The 22,051-nt window shown below is 45.3% G+C and overlaps 1 protein-coding gene across 1 annotated transcript; it reads left to right on the top strand.

Annotated features, from left to right (window-relative positions):
• Nucleotides 1–11,898: 11,898 nt before the first annotated feature.
• On the top strand, nucleotides 11,899–17,426 carry LOC118473125 (uncharacterized). The gene is made up of 2 exons (XM_035961743.1): nucleotides 11,899–12,420; nucleotides 17,178–17,426. The coding sequence occupies exons 1-2, from the start codon at nucleotides 11,934–11,936 to the stop codon at nucleotides 17,288–17,290; spliced, it is 600 nt and encodes a 199-aa protein (XP_035817636.1). The 5' UTR covers nucleotides 11,899–11,933; the 3' UTR covers nucleotides 17,291–17,426.
• Nucleotides 17,427–22,051: the final 4,625 nt, after the last annotated feature.

Raw genomic sequence — 22,051 nt, 5'->3', positions numbered from 1 at the left:
AGGGTCCGAGCTGCTCATGACCGTGAGCACGTCTAGTATACCAGTTTTACACTCTGCAGAGGTTGCGCATCTTTACCCACAAGTCATGTTACCCATCTGCCAAGGGATCGCGACTTCCCATACGCCTCTACCGAGGAGGCGAGGTAGGGTAACACTACGAGGCCTTTACAAAGTTCCACTAGCTTCAGAAAACCCGCTACAGTTTATAGGAAGCTCCAATGCAGGAATTCCCTTGCAGGACCGCCATCGCAGCAAAATCCTCCCGAGGGCCTCCCTACACTGACCACTCCCCTACTGCCCTTGCCCCTTTCGGGTAAGGTAGTCCTCCACTAGCTTTCCTAATTAATCAGCCAAGGGCGTCCCATTATACCCTTGTGGTAGCACTGTTTTCCCGGGTGGTCGCTCCATGTTCCAATTAACATAATGATCTTGTCATGAACGATAAATAACAACGGATAACAAAAGTATAATCATGAGTAATGTATCTTCATACCCAAAACCACATAAAGCACTAGCAAGTACTACCCAAAAAGTTCAGTGGTAACAAGGTATAAAGATAATCAAACTAGGGTAACCTATTGGGTCCCATCAAAATTAACCTATGCAGATCATTATGATTAATCAGAACATGACTGGGTAAAAAGAAGTGATCAAGGGCACAACTTGCCTGGGACTTGAGATTCCAGGTACCAGGATGATCTTCAGGTGACTTGTGACCTCACGCTAGCCGTAGCAATACAAACAAACATGGTATAGGCAAAATTAACATCACACCAAACATAAGAATAAACTGAGTAATAATAATCTACGCGTTGCTACGAGACTAACGCAACTGGAACGAGTCAAATCGGATTTAAAACGAAGGAGATACAAATTTCCTAAGGTTTTATGTATTTGATACGAGATTAATTAAGAAATAAATTTTAATACCATTTTCATGTTAAAACAGTGTCACTATGTGATAAACAACATTATTACAAAATTATAGGAACTGGAATGGACTAAAAAGGAGTTAGTATGAATTTTCTATGAATAAAAATGAGTTTCTGGAATTATTTATATACTAAAAATCATTTTCTAATTGAATTTCTGAATTTTCCTTTGAGTCTGGACTGCGCGCATAAAAACAGAGGAGTGCAGGGGCTAAACTATAAAAATTTCCGAGACACAGGATTATATAGTGATGGACTACGGGTTCATTTCGTAACTCAATAGGGGCTCTTTAGGAAAAGTGTATGGCCGAAGGGGTATTCTCAAATCTGGACCGCCAGATCGCAAATGGACGGTGCAGATTAGGTCCCAATTCACTACGAACTGGTATACAACGTGGGGCTTCCGATTAAAATTCTGCGACTAGGATTTTATGAGGACGGGATCTAATCTCGGTCATCAAACTACCAACCTACGGCTCAGATTCATTTGACGAAGGGGTACGCAAGATCAAATCTCCACCGCCTATCACCGATCCCACGGCTCCCACCATCACAACCCTTCATCTAATCGTGGCTGTTCATCACAAAATCAATGGCCCGGAACTCTTCTTCCTTCTACCGATGGCCATGCCACCATCATCTACCTACGGCTCGGCTAGCATTGACACCGCGCCTGCCCAAGGGCCACGACCAACCAGAGCCGAAGAAACAGCCCACACGGGCGAGCGCGATCCTACGCATCGCCGCTGGTGGGTGCCCCAGTCACGCCCTCTCTTCGGTTCGGTCATGCGCTACATGTGTGTGGCGGCGCAGACACGGCCTATAGCGTTGGATCATTAGAGCGAGGCAAGTCCGGCTCCCAGGCTTACCCAATCACGAGTTCTGATGGGTTCTAGAGGACGCACTGATGAAGGGGAACATGATAAAGGATACCTCAACGACGGTCGAAGCAGTGACAAAGGTAGTCGCGGCGAGTAGCGGATCCAGTCGCACGGCGACGAAATTCTGGCCATCCCATTATATCCCTGGGGAACGCCCGAGTCCGCTCCCCTGGAATTTGCGGCGTTCGATTGAAGTCGGTCCGAGTTTACCGCTGGGGAGAAGACAACGCTGACCAGGTTGGGATCGGTTCTTGCCGCACGCAGATTCCGGCAGATGACGCGCGAGTGCAGTCGGGTCGCGACCGAGAATTTAGGCGGGATTGGGTAGAACCTTAACAGATTCAAGGTTTGTTGCCGTAAATCGCAGCCACGGAGTTCATCACGGCCAAGCGGGGAAGAGCGAGCTGACTGCGTGGGGCCCGCACGGAAGTGGCTAGCGTGAGCCAAGCAGCGGCTGGCCACGTGGGAAAGCGCGAGGTGCGCGAGTTGGGCCGGCGGGGCGCGTTTCAGCCCATTAGGCGAAGTGAAGAGGGAGTGGGCGTGGGTCGTTGGTGAGGAATTGGCCCAACACGGTTCTATTTTTATTATCCCTTTTCTATTTCCTGTTTTCCTCCTTGTAGTTCTTAATTTCAAATCCAAGTTAAATTCAAATCTGTGTTTATAATTTGGGGTAAATGTTCAGTTAAAACACCAGCTTGATATGCCAAGTTTATCTGTTTCACATGTTAATCATTTATTTAGGCAAACAATGCTCCAGAATATGTAGCATCAACCTAATTCGCTCATTGTTAAAACTATTTTTAAACCAATAACATTATCTCTCTCTACATACACGCCATAAATAAGAAAAGATTTATTTTAGAAAAGTAATTCCTAATATGTAACATTCGTTAAAAGGTGATTTTACTTACCCTCCATAAGAATGTCACTCAACCTAAAAATAATAATAATCTAATTCATTTGAAGATCTTTCCACTTTTCATTTAGTTTCTTTTACTTTCTTTATTTATTATATATTTTTTCTCACACAAATTTTGGGCTTTACAAATCCTACCCCCCTTAACAGAAATCTCGTCCTCGAGATTTGTAAGGAAAGGGTGTATAACCATATTGTCTCCACACATATGCACAAACAAAAATCTCGGCATGATGCATAATTTATTAGCAACTCATGGGGTCAAATAGACCTTATTATTCCTCCTGAAATAGTATCATACTTAACTAAAGTAACATTTAGGTCTTACAAATAGTAGTAACGTATATATATGTTTATGTAGCTTGGTGGAGCTGGCGGTGGTGGTGGAGGTTGTTGTTGTCGTTGTCTTTCCAACCGTGATTGCCTTATTTCTTGACGTATCTCCAAACGGACCTGACGTATTTCCTCGTGTTCTTGTCTTATCTGATTTTGCATTTCGGTCACCATGTCTGTCAATTGTTGTATTACTAGCCTTTGAGCGGCAACCACTTGATCAATTTCAATAGGTGGAGGATTTGGAGGATTCATTTCTGTTTGTTGTTGCCTGATAATCTTTCCTTCCTGGTATTGACCATGAGAGTTAGAGGCATATGGCAAAATAGTTTTGCTAGGGAATTTATTCGATAAGCGGAATAAATAAGCTAGCAGCTGGTTGTGATCTGAAGATTCTTTAGCAGGGCTTAATCTTTGTTTTATGTCCAAATTGGGGTAACTAGTCGTATAAGGTAAATATCCAAAGGTAGGATAGCATTTTGTCAAGATGAGATAGTCTACATGATGTAGGTTAAAAGTTTGTTTGCTGTTAGGTGGGGACAGATAATTAATCAATTTGTCATTACACTATTGGTTGAGTTAGGTATACATACTAGGACAAGATGAATTTATTAGAATTAGATAGAATCTTTTGAGATTAGTTAGATCTATTAGGGTAAGATAGAATCATTTCGAGATAAGATGGATCTTGTTAAGATAAGAATGAATCTTTTAAGATAAGGGAGAATCTGTTAAGATAAGGGAGAGTCTTGTAAGATAAGTTGGATCTTATATTAAAATGGTACACTTTAATGGAGAATAATCTAAGTTGTTTAGTTATCTTATGAATTCTATTTATGCCTATACGTATATGCAGATGCAATTGTGGACATTACTCTACAACTCACACTCAATCAAAGATCCAAATCAAACAAGTATCATAAGAACAAACATTCAAGTTAATAGATACAAAAAAATAGTTTTTTGTTTGTTCCTAAGATTAGGTCTCCTGTTCCTAAAGTCACTTTAGGCATAGGATTTCAAAGTGTGAAATCCACATTTGTCTTTAGAAGGAAAAGGTAAGAATAATCAGAGTAAAGCGGAAATAGATGAGAAAAGATTAAGATAAGTTTAGAAAAGAATCAGAGTAGCAAAGGTAAGTAGATATTGGTTGTCCAGTTCTATCTAGGTTTCGTCCTACAGTCAACATTCCTCTGATACCACTTCTGTCACACCCGGGTTTTAGGGGTCCAAAGCCCGGGCACGAACATAAACACCAGGTGTGCTGGGACCAAGTCTCACACATATGATGCATAGTGGCACAGGATCGAATGTCACATCTTTACTATATAACAGGAGTTCTATACAAAATAATTAAATAATTACATCATATGAGGAAACGATCCAGCAACCCAAAGTTGACTGGGAGACGACGACCTAGACCACTCACGAACTCATCACAGCATCCTCCACGCGCCTCATCCTGTGGTACCTGCTCTTGACCTGTGGGGGGGGGTGTGAGACAGCAAGAGTGAGCTCACATACGTTCATCGCTCAACAAGTTGTGGGGAATAATGTGAATGAACTCGCCTAAGGTGAGAGCTCATGTGAAGTGTAAGGCTTACCAACGGAGATGGTTGAAGCTGAGCATTGCTTTTAAAGTTGGTCAAAATTTTATTAGCAATTACTAAGTATAAGTAAATACCAACCCAATTAAGGAGTAGAACAGAAGTAACAACATCACCTGCGATGCAATGCATATGATAAATTGAATTTAAGTTCCATAAATTAATCATGTGAGGGTCCGAGCTGCTCATGACCGTGAGCACGGCTAGTATACCAGTTTTACACTCTGCAGAGGTTGCGCATCTTTACCCACAAGTCATGTTACCCATCTGCCAAGAGATCACGACTTCCCATACGCCTCTACCGAGGAGGCGAGGCAGGGTAACACTACGAGGCCTTTACAAAGTTCCACTAGCTTCAGAAAACCCGCTACAGTTTATAGGAAGCTCCAATGCAGGAATTCCCTTGCAGGACCGCCATCGCAGCAAAATCCTCCCGAGGGCCTCCCTACACTGACCACTCCCCTACTTCCCTTGCCCCTTTCGGGTAAGGTAGTCCTCCACTAGCTTTCCTAATTAATCAGCCAAGGGCGTCCCATTATACCCTTGTGGTAGCACTGTTTTCCCGGGTGGTCGCTCCATGTTCCAATTAACATAATGATCTTATCATGAACGATAAATAACAACGGATAACAAAAGTATAATCATGAGTAATGTATCTTCATACCCAAAACCACATAAAGCACTAGCAAGTACTACCCAAAAAGTTCAGTGGTAACAAGGTATAAAGATAATCAAACTAGGGTAACCTATTGGGTCCCATCAAAATTAACCTATGCAGATCATTATGATTAATCAGAAAATGGCTGGGTAAAAAGAAGTGATCAAGGGCACAACTTGCCTGGGACTTGAGATTCCAGGTACCAAGATGATCTTCAGGTGACTCGTGACCTCACGCTAGTCGTAGCAATACAAACAAACATGGTATAGGCAAATCTAACATCACACCAAACATAAGAATAAACTGAGTAATAATAATCTACGCGTTGCTACGAGACTAACGCAACTGGAACGAGTCAAATCGGATTTAAAACGAAGGAGATACGAATTTCCTAAGGTTTTATGTATTTGATACGAGATTAATTAAGAAATAAATTTTAATACCATTTTCATGTTAAAACAGTGTCACTATGTGATAAACAACATTATTACAAAATTATAGGAACTGGAATGGACTAAAAAGGAGTTAGTATGAATTTTCTATGAATAAAAATGAGTTTCTGGAATTATTTATATACTAAAAATCATTTTCTAATTGAATTTCTGAATTTTCCTTTGAGTCTGGACTGCGCGCATAAAAACAGAGGAGTGCAGGGGCTAAACTATAAAAATTTCCGAGACACAGGGTTATATAGTGATGGACTGCGGGTTCATTTCGTAACTCAATAGGGGCTCTTTAGGAAAAGTGTATGGCCGAAGGGGTATTCTCAAATCTGGACCGCCAGATCGCAAATGGACGGTGCGGATTATGTCCCAATTCACTACGAACTGGTATACAACGTGGGGCTTCCGATTAAAATCCTGCGACTAGGATTTTATGAGGACGGGATCTAATCTCGGTCATCAAACTACCATCCTACGGCTCAGATTCATTCGACGAAGGGGTACGCAAGATCAAATCTCCACCACCTATCACCGATCCCACGGCTCCCACCATCACAACCCTTCATCTAATCGTGGCTGTTCATCACAAAATCAATGGCCCGGAACTCTTCTTCCTTCTACCGATGGCCATGCCACCATCATCTACCTACGGCTCGGCTAGCATTGACACCGCGCCTGCCCAAGGGCCACGACCAACCAGAGCCGAAGAAACAGCCCACACGGGCGAGCGCGATCCTACGCATCGCCGCCGGTGGGTGCCCCAGTCATGCCCTCTCTTCGGTTCGGTCATGCGCTACATGTGTGTGGCGGCGCAGACACGACCTATAGCGTTGGATCATTAGAGCGAGGCAAGTCCGGCTCCCAGGCTTACCCAATCACGAGTTCTGATGGGTTCTAGAGGACGCACTGATGAAGGGGAACAGGATAAAGGATACCTCAACGACGGTCGAAGCAGTGACAAAGGTAGTCGCGGCGAGTAGCGGATCCAGTCGCACGGCGACGAAATTCTGGCCATCCCATTATATCCCTGGGGAACGCCCGAGTCCGCTCCCCTGGAATTTGCGGCGTTCGATTGAAGTCGGTCCGAGTTTACCGCTGGGGAGAAGACAACGCTGACCAGGTTGGGATCGGTTCTTGCCGCACGCAGATTCCGGCAGATGACGCGCGAGTGCAGTCGGGTCGCGACCGAGAATTTAGGCGGGATTGGGTAGAACCTTAACAGATTCAAGGTTTGTTGTCGTAAATCGCAGCCACAGAGTTCATCACGGCCAAGCGGGGAAGAGCGAGCTGACTGCGTGGGGCCCGCACGGAAGTGGCTAGCGTGAGCCAAGCAGCGGCTGGCCACGTGGGAAAGCGCGAGGTGCGCGAGTTGGGCCGGCGGGGCGTGTTTCAGCCCATCAGGCGAAGTGAAGAGGGAGTGGGCGTGGGCCGTTGGTGAGGAATTGGCCCAACACGGTTCTATTTTTATTATCCCTTTTCTATTTCCTGTTTTCCTCCTTGTAGTTCTTAATTTCAAATCCAAGTTAAATTCAAATCTGTGTTTATAATTTGGGGTAAATGTTCAGTTAAAACACCAGCTTGATATGCCAAGTTTATCTGTTTCACATGTTAATCATTTATTTAGGCAAACAATGCTCCAGAATATGTAGCATCAACCTAATTCGCTCATTGTTAAAACTATTTTTAAACCAATAACATTATCTCTCTCTACATACACGCCATAAATAAGAAAAGATTTATTTTAGAAAAGTAATTCCTAATATGTAACATTCGTTAAAAGGTGATTTTACTTACCCTCCATAAGAATGTCACTCAACCTAAAAATAATAATAATCTAATTCATTTGAAGATCTTTCCACTTTTCATTTAGTTTCTTTTACTTTCTTTATTTATTATATTTTTTTCTCACACAAATTTTGGGCTTTACACCTGACGTCGTCGGCGATGCGGTGTTGGATATCCTGGGGTAGATGACGCGCTTCTCCAGCCGGAGGTTTGCCTGCCCATTCCTGCCCGATGTCCCGGTGGAACGACTCAAGTGTTCCTGCTCCCTCGTCGAGCCTGGCCTGCATCTCGCGGATTTGCTCGAGCTGTGAGTCCTGACCCCCCGTAGGGACTGGACCACAGCTAGCTCCCGAAGGATGTCAACGCGAGGCGTAGGCCTAGGGGGATCACCGTTTTCCGGCATACCAAGATGGTTGCCTTCGCCGGGACCCCCTAGATCGACGTGGAAACATTCACGACTTGGGCCACAGTCCTCGTCGCCGAAGCTGCGGCTACCGTCGGAACAATCGGAAAGGCAGTAGTCGCATGCAGTCATGAAGTCCCGCATGGCACTGGGGTTGCCAAGTCCGGAGAAATCCCAACAAAAGTCGGGCTCGTCATCTTCCTCGGAACCCGAGGGCCCGTAGGTCGAGACAGCTGTCAGCCGGTCCTAGGGTGACCGCACACCGTACCCCGGAGGGTTTGGACACGCCTCTATGAAAGCGTCCACCGAAGCGAAGTCGCTTGGTGGGTCGAGGCTGAATCCAAAAGGCACGAGATGGGAATCGGTCGGTACCTCTTGGTCGACGGGCGGTGACGAAGTCACGTCAGGGGCAGACCGCACCGTCGTCTCAGGTACGAGGGTGACGCCCAACAAGTCCTTTGCGAGCGTGCCGGCGTCGTTCGTTTGCTTGGAGTTGGCGTGTTGCGGGGAAACGGCGCTCGTCTTCGTCTCAGACGCGAGGTCGATGCCCGACGTGTCCCCCGTTGGGGCGTCGGCGAGGTCGACTCGCTCGACAGCCAACGAGGTGCCGCCTCCTGCTTGGCCTTGGTTGCCCCGCCTCCTCCTCCGTCGGTGGGGGAGGCGACGGGACAAACCCGAATGTTGTTCTTCCGCCACGTGGGGAAGACGTCGTTGATTCCGCCGCCGGCGGGCGGGTTGTCGGCTGCCATTGTCGCTGTTGCGCGGTGGAGGAAGGAGTATCATGTCGTAGCTGCCGTCGAGGGACATGAACTCAAGACTCCCGAAACAGAGCACCGTCCCGGGCTGGAAAGGTTGCTGGAGACTACCCATATGGAGCTTGACGGGAAGCTGTTCGTCAACACGCAGCAGGCCCCTACCTGGCACGCCAACTGTCGACGTTTCGACCCCGGGGGGGTCCCTGGACCGACGAGTAAATTGTCGCTGATGGGTCGGCGCGAGATGGTGCACGAAGGGGGGAAAGCCGGAGGGAGACAGGCGTAAAAAGGGGAAACCCGCGGCCTTCGTGTTTGTCCCGCGCCCAGGTCGGGTGCGCTTGCAGTAGGGGGTTACAAGCGTCCGCGTGGGAGGGAGCGAGAGGCCTGCACGCGTCGTTCCGTCCTCTCCGCGCGGCCAACCTTCTCGTACGAGTGCCCTGGCCCTTCCTTTTATAGGCGTAAGGAGAGGGCCCAGGTGTACAATGGGAGGTGTAGCAGTGTGCTAACATGTCTAGCAGAGAGGAGCTAGCGCCCTAAGTACATGCCGTCGTGGCAGCCGGAAAGGTTTTGGCACCATGTTCATGAGATGTCGTGGCCGTCGGAGGAGCGCTGGAGCCTGGCGGAAGGACAGCTGTCGGGGCTGTCGAGTCCTTTCTGATGTCTCCTTGCTTCCGTAAGGGGCTGAGATCCGCCGTCGTCATGGAGCACGCATGGCGCCATCATTACTTGTTTACCTGGGGCGAGCCAGATGGGACGCCGGTCTTGTTCCCCGTAGCCTGAGCTAGCTAGGGGTAGGATAATGATGGCCCCCCTGTGACGTGGTCGGTCCGAGCCCTGGGTCGGGCGAGACGAAGGCTCCTCCGAGGTCGAGGTCGAGTATGTCTTCCGTGGTCGAGGTAGAGTCCGAGCCCGCCCGGGTCGGGCGAGGCGGAGACCGTCGGCTGAGGCCAGGGCCGAGTGCGAGCCCTGGGGTCGAGCGAGGTGGAGTTCGTCGTCTTCTGGGGCCGAGGCCGAGTCCGAGCCCTGGGGTCGGGCGAGGCGGAGTTCGTCGTCTTCCGGGGCCGAGGCCGAGTCCGAGCCCTGGGGTCGGGCGAGGCGGAGTTCGTCGTCTTCCGGGCCGAGTCCGAGCCCTGGGGTCGGGCGAGGCGGAGTTCGTCGTCTTCCGGGCCCGAGGCCGAGTCCGAGCCCTGGGGTCGGGCGAGGCGGAGCTTCCTATGGCGCCCGAGGCCGGACTTGGCTGCTGTCAGCCTCACTCTGTCGAGTGGCACAGCAGTCGGAGCGGCGCAGGCGGCGCTGTCCTCTCGTCAGGCCGGTCAGTGGAGCGACGAAGTGACTGCGGTCACTTCGGCTCTGTCGCCTGGAGGGCGCGCGTCAGGATAAGGTGTCAGGCCATCCTCGCATTAAATGCTTCTGCGGTGCGGTCGGTCGGTGTGGCGTCTGGCCAAGGTTGCTTCTTGGCGAAGACTGGGCCTCGGGCGAGCCGAAGGTGTGCCCGTTGCTTGAGGGGGTCCTCGGGCGAGACGTGAACCCTCCGGGGTTGGCTGCCCTTGCCCGAGGCTGGGCTCGGGCGAGGCGAGATCGTGTCCCTTGAGTGGACCGAGCCTTGACTTAATCGCACCCATCAGGCCTTTGCAGCTTTGTGCTGATGGGGGTTACCAGCTGAGATTAGGAGTCTTGGGGGTACCCCTAATTATGGTCCCCGACAACCGTCTAGTGGAGGTAGATAAGGCTTCAAAACTGTATTTTTATTTGCAAATGTAGCAACAATATACTAATTTGATGTACTTTTTTCTAGGGTGTTCTGGACAAAGAAAGCTTGTACCTTAAAACAGGAGGATATAAGAAGCTGGAGTGGTTGTCTGAAGGCTTTTGAACTGCTTGAAGCATTAGTGTAGCTTTGGTGCTTTTGTGACTGATCAACTCTGGAGCAGCTAGAGCGATGTAGTAGTTGTGGGCTTTTGAACAATAGCTGGAGTGATATGAAACATTAGTGATGTAGTTGTGGGCTTTTGAACTGCTTCAAGCTGGAGTGATGTCGCTGTGGTGCTTTTGTGACTGATCATATCTGGAGCTTTTGTGAATGATCTAGCTATCTGTAAATGATCTAATTGTGAATGATATTATAATTGTGATGCTTTTGTGAACATATAATTGTGGTGCTTTTGTGTTTATGTGATGGATCTATGACTGTGATATACTGATTAACTGTGTATGTCTTTATGATTTGTGTATAAAAATCTGTGATTTGTGGTGCTTAATTAAATGTATATTATTATTAATAACAACTGTAACAAGGGCGACTTTCTGTTGGTTGCTAAATATATAGTATGACGACTTACGGTTGGTTGCTAAATCTATAGTACAGCAACTCACGGTTAGTCGCTAAATATACAATATTAGCAACAGACGGTCGGTCGCTAAAAAGATGTTTGTCGCTAAAGCCTTTAGCGACGGCACTTACAGCGACCATACTTATGGGTCGCTAAAAGTTTTTAGCGACTAACCGTAGGTCGCTGAAGGTCGCTTTAGCAACCAACCGTAGGTCGCTGTAAGTGAATCGTCGTGTAGTGATTGTGGTCCTTGCCTCATTCTTGTCAATATAATAAGTGAAATAATATTTTACAAGAACAAGAAATGTGCACAATATATTATTCCGAACAGGTCGTGCTATTCCAATAGCCTTCCTTCTCCATTCCTCATCATGGAATCCACAGCCTTCCTTCTCCATTCCTCATAATGGAATCCACTCCCATCATCAGATGCACTCGCAGCTAGAAGGAGTTGATACATAAATGTAGTATGATTGAAGAAACTTTTGTCCACCGCAGGAGAGGCTAAGGGGGTGTTTGGTTAGAGGGACTAAAGATTAATCTCTAGTTTTTAGTCCCATTTAGTCTCTTTTTTTGCCAAACACTAGGACTAAAATATTGACTAAAATGATTTAGTCTTTAGTCCTTTACATAGGTGCTAAAAAAGACTAAAAGCCCACATGAATATATTCCAAGAGCATTTGAGTCTATTTAGTCCCTAGAACCAAACAAGTATGGACTAAAATTTAGTCCTAGGACTAAAATTTAGACTAATTGAAACTAAACATGGCCTAAGAACTGAAGAATGCGATAGCAAGGGAAATCAAAGAAACAAACAAATAACGAAGAATCATCCTACCATGTGCCAGAGTCTTTACGCACGTGCAGGCACTTAGCAGAGACACATTGCTATGCTAGCTTATCCTACGACAGCGGCGGGCGTTGCCTACAAGCCGACGATAAAGAGCAAAGAGAACCAGATGATGAGGTCCTGGCTCGCACCACTGATGATGCAGGAAGAAACCCTAACTCTAGCTCTCGCACCGCTGCGGGTGGCCGGGGGAGAGCCTAAGTCGCACCACACCGCTAATCCCGATCCAGACGCATCGCGTCGTGCTGTACTGATCGAGGGGCTCCTGATCGCCGCGCGTCCTCGTCTCCCCAAGACGCCGCTGGAGAGCCCGGGTCACACCGTGCCACCGCTGAGGAGTCTTCGTTGGGGCGCTTCGTCGGCGACGAGCATCCACCAAACATGGAGCGGAATCAGTGGATGGTCGATGGCTTTGCAAAGGCCGATTACGTTGCTGATTCTGCTACTAATCTCGGGGAGGAGTCTTATGAGGCTTGCATCACTGCGGGCCATGCCAAAATCATTCATGGACATGCGTTTTTGTCAAGGTATGGTGTCTACATGTCGTCTACTTCGACAAATTTTTGCCAGGGATGTCCTCGATCCGAAAATCAGATCAAAGGATGTGGAATTTATTAGAAAAATTAATGAATTGTATCCTTTCGAATCTATAAATGAAAACAAACTCAAAATCAAACACATCCTAGTTGAATTGCCGTAGTGGACTATCAAAGTAAAAATAGGCAGGAGGTTGGTGTGCTCATTTGTCCTAGGGGTGGCACCACATGCCTTCACTAATGCCATGACTTCTCTAAGGCCCCGTTTGTTTTTCGTTAGAATTGAATTTCATTTTAATAATTATAATTTAGACAAAACTAATTAAGTTCATATATTTATATGTAATATATTTGTATATTATCTTAAATCATATGAAAGAGATAGTTATTGTTGGGGACTTGTTCTCAAAAGCTATGAGTTAAGAACAAGGCAACACAAAAAATGTTAAACGTTAAAGTCCTTCGTCCTTCGAAACATTATTTCCCTTGGGGGATATAATGGGCCTGTTTGGTTCAGCTTTTTTCCGACCAGCTTTTCTGAAAATCTGGCTGTGGGAAGAATCTGGCTGTGGGGAGAATCTGAGTATCATTACGATTACGTGTGGAGGAAGATAAAGTTGTTCATAGGGCTCAGGATCTAGAAAGGTATGAATTCCTACTATTACAACGACTCAACCGATTATGTGTTTATGTTGATTTTGGATGGTTTTTGCCCCAACGAATTTTATAAAAGCTAGCTGAAAAGCTGAGCGTTTGGCAGTCCGCAGCAGCTTTTGGTGGCCAGAAGCTGCCAGAAGCCGAAACAAACAGGCCCAATGATTTTCGGACGAAGGTTATGAAGGACATACCTTCGTAAACACAACATATAATAATGAAGAAGAAAACATATGAAATGTAAAGGATAATGTAAACAATTATATATTATTATCAACTCATTTCTATATTATTATTATGGAAAAATAGAAATGATATCAAATTACAAATGTACCTTCGGCTTAAAAGAAGGTAAAAGTACAAGCGTGACGCAAAAGCAAATGCCAAGTCATCGTGTCCAGTACAGGGATACTGTTCACCTATTTATAGGCACGGGTCGCAGCCCATGGAAAATTACAATAATGCTGTTTACATTTATTAATAACTCTATGATAACTCTTTGAGGTCTAATCTGGTTTTTCATCTTTAAGTCGGTTTCTTTTTCCGCCGCTACTCCGAAGCTCTTCTACACACAGCTTCGCCACTGCGCCAACCTTTGTGCTTCTTCGTACCGTGGCTCTGATCCGAGTCCGAAGGTGCCTGTTAATGTACTTTACTCCAGAAACATTGTTAAATCATGTTTTTGAGGACCTTCGGAAGCCGAAGGCCCCCAACAGTAGCCCCTCGCAATATTAATTTGTCAATGATAAATTCAGATTGCGAAATGGACGAAGGCTATAAGCCGAAGGTCCGAAAAAACACCTTCCCTTTGCTAGAATAGCAACAGTCTTTGACAAGTGGGACCCTCCATTTTTCAACATAATGGGCGTATAAATACAAGCTCGCCACAATTTATTTGGCACGCTCCCTTGCCATCTGTTTTGCCTGCTCAAATAGTTTACTGCCCACAAATATTTTGTTGCCTCCCTAGTTTTAAGCTTCGAAAGCGAAAGGCAAGAATTCCGAAGAGATGTCTGAGGAGAAGAAGGTTATTGCCGAAATGAAGCTGAGTCTTTCTGAAGAGATGCATCTAGGTTTTCTTCGATCTATGTCGAAGACTAATACAGAGAAGATCACTAAAGAAATTTTGGAAGGTTTGTCTGAAGATACTGGTGATAGCGACAGCTATGACGCAGATAGTGGTGGCGAAGACTCCGAAGATCGACCTTGGCGACCAAGCCATGCGGTTTTCGGCAAATCAAGTATTAAAGAAAGTCATCTTGCCAACATGAGGGGAAGATATTTCCGGGATTTGTCTATTGTAAGGGCCGACGAGGGAGAGAAGACTTGCCCAACTCCTGAAGAAAATGAAGTTGTAGTATTTCGAAGCTTCTTGAAAGCTGGACTACGATTTCCCCTGAGCCGCTTTGTTGTGGAGGTGTTGAAGATATTTGAAATCCGCCTTCACCAACTTATCCCCGAAGCGATCATAAGGATGAATATTTTCGTGTGGGCTGTAAGGAGCCAAGGCTTGGAACCTGATGCAAAGAGCTTCTGCAATATACACGAATTGTTATATGAGACAAAACCCTGGGGTAAGGAACAATATCACAACAACTTTGGCTGCTATAGCTTCGGCTCTCGCTCTGGGTCAAGCTGCCCAGTGCCGACCTTTCGCAAGAGGTGGCCTGGCGACTGGATGACGGAATGGTTTTACGTGAAGAATGATTTGAACTCTCGAGAAGATATAAAGAAGATCATTATGCACCCCATCTGGCAAAGCTTCGGCCTGCGAAGGCCGAAGGTGGAAATGAACGAAGCAGCCGAAGAATGCCAGAGAGCCTTCAGAGTTGTTTGCTCTTTTATTGGGACGAGGGATTTGACACAAGAACATATAGCCTTCAGAGTGTGGCCTCTTGCGGATAACTGGGAAATGCCGCAAGAAACTATTAAAGAAACTGACGAAAGTGGGCTAGTCCGGCTGAAGTACACATTCAAGTATGGAGACAAATTCGTTGAACCAGATGATGATTGGTTAAAGAGCATTGAGACTGTAAGTGATGAATTGCTTGGGGCATACTCGAAGGCCGAAGACACTGCATTGTCAGCGGCCTTCGGAGGCCGAAAAAGGAAAAGACTCAACCGGGTATTTGATGCAATCGGGTTCGTCTACCCTGACTATCGTTTTCCCATTCGAGGGCAGAAAAGAAAAGGCACGACTTCTGCGAAAGAAGAAGCTGCAGCTGCTCCTAGTGAGCCAGCACCGAAAAGAAAAAGGATAAAGGTCCTCACACATCGGCCACGCTATATTGAACCAGCCTCGGTGCCTGAGTTCACCGGAGAGACCTCTTCGGCCACCGAGGCTGAAGAGCCAACCTTGCTGCCAGAAGTCGCAGAAATGGCCGAAGCGCCAACAACAACAGAATTGGAGGAACCAAAGATTTTATTACCAGAAACCAAAGAGATGGCCGAAGCGCCATCGACAGAAAAGATGGAAGAAGCAAAAGGATCAACTGAGGGATCAAAAATATCAGAAATTTTAAGTCCTTCAGTAGAAATTGAAGCAGCAAGAATTAAAAAGGGGCCAACAGTGACCCCAAAAAGAAAAAGAATGGTCAATGTGCTAGATGTTCTGGAGACAATTAAGTCCTCAAGCACAACTCCGAAGAAGACTGTTGAAACTTCCGAAGCGGAAACTGAAATTTTTGATACTAAAGCTCCAAAGCAACAAACTGAGGCTGAAGCTGAGCCTTCAGAGCCCACGAAGGTAAAATCCTTGAAAACCGAGGAAGAAAAAATGACGGAGCCAATTCTTGTTGAAGAAATCAGTGTTGTTGCCCCCGAAGCATCCCCAAAGCCCTTGATTATATTGTTCGACATGCTTCGGGGAAAAAGTTGTCTGAAAAAGAAAAGCAAGAGGCCCAGTTTTACGCCCAAAAACTAAAATATCCAAAGGGGGCGTTGATATTTAACGGCAGCGGAGAAGAAGACTTCTTGTATTGTCTCCCTGACAGCAAGGAGATTTCTGTCTGTCGGGAGATGAGCAAGAGCTTCGGATTCCCAACACTAGAAGACGGGCTCTCGGTGTTGTCGAAAAACGAGCTGGCCGACAGCTTGGCGTACAATAGCTTAAAGGTGCAAAAAAATGAGGTCTTTGTATTTTTTCTTGAGACCAAAATTTTTCGTTTTCTTAAATTTATTGACGCACACACATTTTTCTTTGCAGGGCCTTATACTTAGCAATGCCCTCAGGGCCCAAAAAGATGCCGAAGACGAAGGGTGTGTTATGGCCCTGAGCAACCTTCGTTCCGAAGTAATTGAACTAAGGAACGAAGGTCTCGAAAAAGATAAAATATTACATTCATTGATAAATAGAATAAAAGAAGACGAAGCTACTTTTAAAGGTCAAGCTGAGGCTCAGAAGCGTGAAATTGAAAATCTTCGAAAACAACTAGCCAGAGCTAAAGAGGAACGCATACTTGAAGAAACGAAGCGAGAACTTAGTGACCAATGGGCAAATCATTTAGAAGGAACTGTTGAAGAGCTTCGTTCATCCAAGAAAAGATGCTATGTCAAATCTATGGAGTGTGTTAAGAAAATGAAAGCTAGCTTCGCCAGCGTTGGCGCATTCTCGAGCGAAGAAAACTTTACAAGAGGGAACCCTGAAGGTCCCATCGAATGGATTAATCACGAAGCTGAGGCCTTTGAGGAAATTCTAAATAGCCGCGCAGACATATGTGCTTTTTCGGGTGCCAGGGGGATTGCCACCATTTTGGAGAAAAAGGGCTGCGAGCATGTAAAGATTTTAGCGCAATCCGAAGCTACCTTGTCCTTCGAAGATGCAAAAGATCCTTCAGCCGAAGCTAGCATGGTTGGTGGAAAATTTTTCACCGATGTCTGGGACAATGGTGGTCGAGAAATGGCCCGAGAAATTATCCAAAAAAGCGAAAGGGGCATCAATGATGCTAGAAAAGTAGCATAGGCTGCTGAGAAAAGCGCAGAGCCCGAAGGGCAAATAGGTATTAACTAATGGTTTTTATTGTGTTGTAATTTTTGATTTTAAACTTCGTTCGCAATTTGTAATAACAATGTAGCCATATCCTATCCTCCTTCAGATCCTACTAAAGCGTCTCCGGGCCCTCACCCGAAAGAAGACGACGAAATTAAAAAGATGGCTGAAGCTATCATGGATCAAGTTGTTAATCAACTCCTGAACGAAGCTGCGTAAGTTGTACTTAGGGAAGACTAAGTGTTATTGTAAAAACTTCTGAAATGTAATATGTGTAATATCTTGTAACTCTAAATGTAATATACTTGTTTTTTATGGTTCAATTCTTTACGATGCATGAAATTTTACATACGTACCTTTTTTGAGTCTTTGACGAAAAAACACCTTCCCTTCTTTTCATGCTTCGTGAAGAAGAATTTTCATTTATCACAACAATACCCATAGTGTTCTGATGAAGAATATCCATGCTTCGTGAAAATATTCTCCGAAGCTACATTCCGAAGATCAATATTGTATCTCCTTGTGACTTAGCATGTTTTCCCTTTTTCAAAGTATTCTTCCGAAGATCGATATTGTGTCCCCTTCTTGTGCTTTATGCAGCATGATGTATGATGCTTATGCTATGCGAAATGATGTGATGATGTTATGCTATGTAAAATGGTATTTATTCCGAAGATACACGCACATCCCCGCAATAAAACACATAATCTTTTTAAATCAGCGTTGACTTTTCGTTGTAAGCCTCCCTTAGGAGCTTCTTCGCCTTTTACTTCAGCGGAATCAGCGTTTATTTTTCGCTGTAAGCCTCCCTTAGGAGCTTCTTCGCCTTTTACTTTCGGCGGTATTCGCGTTGACTTTTCGCGCTTCGCCTTTTACTTAGGCGGTATCAGCGTTTATTTTTCGCTGTAAGCTCTGCATTCCGTTTGGAACGACTTTGGAGCAGAAAACTTACACTGCGCTCCCTTTGGAACGGCTTTTTGTAACTTCAGCAAACTTACTCTGCGTTCCTTAGAACGACTTTTTGTTGCTTCGAAGAATTCATACCGTGCCTTTTAAAATAAATTTTTGATAATTCGAAGGTCCTCCTTGCTATCGCAAATCTTTAAGCTTCAACAACTTAAGCCTGTGGGGAAGATATATTTTCCTTGTGGCAAACAATGAAACTATTACATGAGATTTGAAAAGTGTCCTTTATTACACAGAAAATAAAACTGAATGGAAAAGACTACTATCAAGGTAGGATATTTGTCAATAAATGTGCTTCGACTCTGGCACAGTGCTATTGACTGTGCGAGCTTCGGACTATTCTCTAAAGTCCCTTTGTTGTTGAGCATATTGGCCCCCTTCTGGCTGCTGGCCTTGTTGCATCGGTGGTGGAGGCGGAGGCTGTTGCCAGGAAGCTTGAGGTTGACTCGCCGAAGCAACAGAAACTGCAGGGTGGTTGCCTACATATTCTGGGATATAAGGCGAATGATACGAAGCAGTGTGCATGATCTGCTTCGGCTGACCCTGTTGTGCTGCAGCTTCGGCTATCTCCTTTTGCTTCTGGATGGTAACATGGCACATCCTGGTGGTATGGCCCTTGTTTTCACCACAGAATAAGCAAAATATTCTCCTTGGTTGATCTCCAAATCTTCCGTCGCAGACCCTGGCGCCTCTGCCTCTTGGAGCTGGCGACCGGAAGGAGCTTTGCTGTTGCCCCGAAGCCTATGAGCAGCACTGTGGCCTTTGCTGCTGACTCCCCTTATCATCATTTTGAGTAGAGTTGTGAATTGACCTAACGTGCCTCGGATAAAATCTTCCTCCGAAGCCCCTGGTCATTTCGGAAAACCTGAAAGCCTCCTCCCTTCTTTGACGAAAATCATTGTCGGCACGAATATACTCGTCCATCTTCTAGAGCAGCTTCTCCAAAGTTTGAGGAGGCTTCCTAGCAAAGTACTGAGCTGAAGGTCCTGGCCGAAGTCCCTTGATCATGGCCTCAATGACAATTTCGTTGGGCACTGTTGGTGCCTGTGCCCTCAAACGCAAGAACCTCCGGACATACGCCTGAAGATATTCTTCGTGATCCTGGGTGCACTGGAATAGAGCTTGAGCAGTGACCGGCTTCGTCTGAAACCCTTGGAAGCTGGTTAACAACATGTCCTTCAGCTTTTGCCATGAAGTGATCGTTCCTGGTCGAAGGGAGGAATACCAGGTTTGAGCAACACTCCTGACAGCCATAACAAAAGACTTTGCCATGACTGCAGTATTGCCACCATACAAAGATACTGTTGCTTCGTAGCTCATCAAAAACTGCTTCAGGTCTGAATGGCCGTCGAATATGGGAAGCTGAGGCGGCTTGTAGGACGGAGGCCAAGGTGTAGCCTGCAGCTCAGTGGACAGAGGAGAAGCATCATCAAAAGCAAAATTTCCATGGTGGAAATTCTCATACCAGTCATCTTCGTTGAAGAAATCCTCCTGATGAAGGTCTTTATGCTGAGGCCTTCGGTTCTGCTCATCCTGAGTAAGATGACGAACTTCTTCAGAGGCTTCGTCTATCTGCCTTTGCAGGTCAGCTAGCCTGGCCATCTTTTCCTTCTTCCTCTGCACCTGTTGATGAAGCATCTCCATGTCTCTGATTTCTTGATCTAGCTCATCCTCTAGCGGTGTCGGGCTGACAGCCTTCCTCTTCTGGCTTCGGGCCTCCCGAAGGGAGAGAGTCTCCTGATTGGGGTCCAGCGGTTGCAGAGCTGCAGCCCCAGTTGCTGAAGCTTTCTTCGGCGCCATAGCGAAGGTTTATGATTGCCGAAGGTGTTCAAAAACTCAAAGAGTGGAAGTGAGTTCACCGGAGGTGGGCGCCAATGTTGGGGACTTGTTCTCAAATGCTATGAGTTAAGAACAAGGCAACACAAAAAATGTTAAACGTTAAAGTCCTTCGTCCTTCGAAGCATTATTTCCCTTGGGGGATATAATGATTTTCGGACGAAGGTTATGAAGGACATACCTTCGTAAACACAACATATAATAATGAAGAAGAAAACATATGAAATGTAAAGGATAATGTAAACAATTATATATTATTATCAACTCATTTCTATATTATTATTATGGAAAAATAGAAATGATATCAAATTACAAATGTACCTTCGGCTTAAAAGAAGGTAAAAGTACAAGCGTGACGCAAAAGCAAATGCCAAGTCATCGTGTCCAGTACAGGGATATTGTTCACCTATTTATAGGCACGGGTCGCAGCCCATGGAAAATTACAATAATGCCCTTTACATTTATTAATAACTCTATGATAACTCTTTGAGGTCTAATCTGGTTTTTCATCTTTAAGTCGGTTTCTTTTTCCGCCGCTACTCCGAAGCTCTTCTACACACAGCTTCGGCACTGCGCCAACCTTTGTGCTTCTTCGTACCGTGGCTCTGATCCGAGTCCGAAGGTGCCTGTTAATGTACTTTACTCCAGAAACATTGTTAAATCATGTTTTTGAGGACCTTCGGAAGCCGAAGGCCCCCAACAGTTATATACTACATTCATGTTATAACGAAGCAAGTAGAAGAGTGTGTTATAAGTTGTACACCGGAAAAATAACATGTAAATCTATAAAATCAATTTCCATCTCTCACCCCATGAATTTGAGATAGACTTATATGGTAACTTTGAAAAGTGGTGGAATGTCACATTCTAAAAAATAGCATATTTCAATAGTAAGATTCCAATTCCTCAAAATGAAAGGAAACAAACGGGGCCTAATGGAAAAATTAGATTTTGGCTCCCTACTAGCCATTGATTCACAAGAAGCAGTAGCCCTCTCATTCATAGCAACAAGCTCTCCGATCTTATCTTGAAACCATCGACCACCACTGATTTTTCGTTTCTTCCCCTTCCCTTATGAGGTCACTCTTACTCTCACTGATCTAGAACTTGTGGGTGTCACATCCTCTGGCTCACGATCATCATTGTAGTTAACTTCTTCCTCGTCATCATCTACCTTGATTTGTGGTGATGACACTGAGTATGCTCATGTTGGCTAGGTGCAACACCACTACATGGATTCCAATGGTCATCACCAGTGTTGCGAATATATTCAAATATTATTTCTAGTTTGTTTAAATTTAAAAAGCCTCTATGCCTGAACTTGGTTGAGCCTTTAACTACATGCACATAGTGTATGGCAATGATAGTGTCTAAGGACTATTATTTGCAAATTAATGGAATGATAACAAAATGAATGAGAGACCTACATTAGACATCTTCTTCCACCATGACTCGGGCATGATAGTATGTGTGTGAGATGCATCCCATCCTATGCTGGTTTCCCTGTTAGATAATTGCTTCCAAATTCCTTAATCTATTTTCAACTTGTCCCACTTGTTCTTGAATTTTTTTCGGTCATACAAAATATCGGCTCTTTGATGGAACCTTTCAATCACATTTTTGTACCTAGATTTATTTAGATGTGTGTTGCAGTGTTCTTAAGGCGGTAAGGCGAGCAAGTAAACATGATCATCGCCTTAACGCCTAGGTAGGCAAGGCAAGCAAGGCGCCTAGAATTATTTGAGCGCCTTGATGCCTAGGCGACGCCTTTAAAACACTGGTGTGCTGTCACGATTTTCCACTTGAACTTCATCGACAAAAAATTCACACACAATTTTAGTGTTCTCACTCCAATCAGCAGTACTATTTCGTAAAACCATCATGTGGCATTATCATTAAACTATATTCATGGTGACACTATCATTTGTATGACATGCTATTATTAGTCAATGGTTTGAAGATCGTTACTTGTTATTAGTGAGGTCGACATCAACTGATCGGGTTGCGACTAGTGGAGGACGAGAAGCATGTCCACCCTTACTGTAGGATCTAGGACACCGGCTAGAGGGGGGCGAATAGACGGTTTTGACTAAAAATAAAATACACTAGAGAAATTTAATCAAAACGACAAGAGATACAAAATTACTAGCCTTGAAGAGACAACAAAATATAATGAGC

Source organism: Zea mays, chromosome 8 (genome assembly GCF_902167145.1).
Source record: "Zea mays cultivar B73 chromosome 8, Zm-B73-REFERENCE-NAM-5.0, whole genome shotgun sequence".
NCBI classification, from domain to species: Eukaryota; Viridiplantae; Streptophyta; class Magnoliopsida; order Poales; family Poaceae; genus Zea; species Zea mays.
Note: the sequence above shows the minus strand (reverse complement) of the source record. Positions and strands in the feature narration are given on the sequence as shown.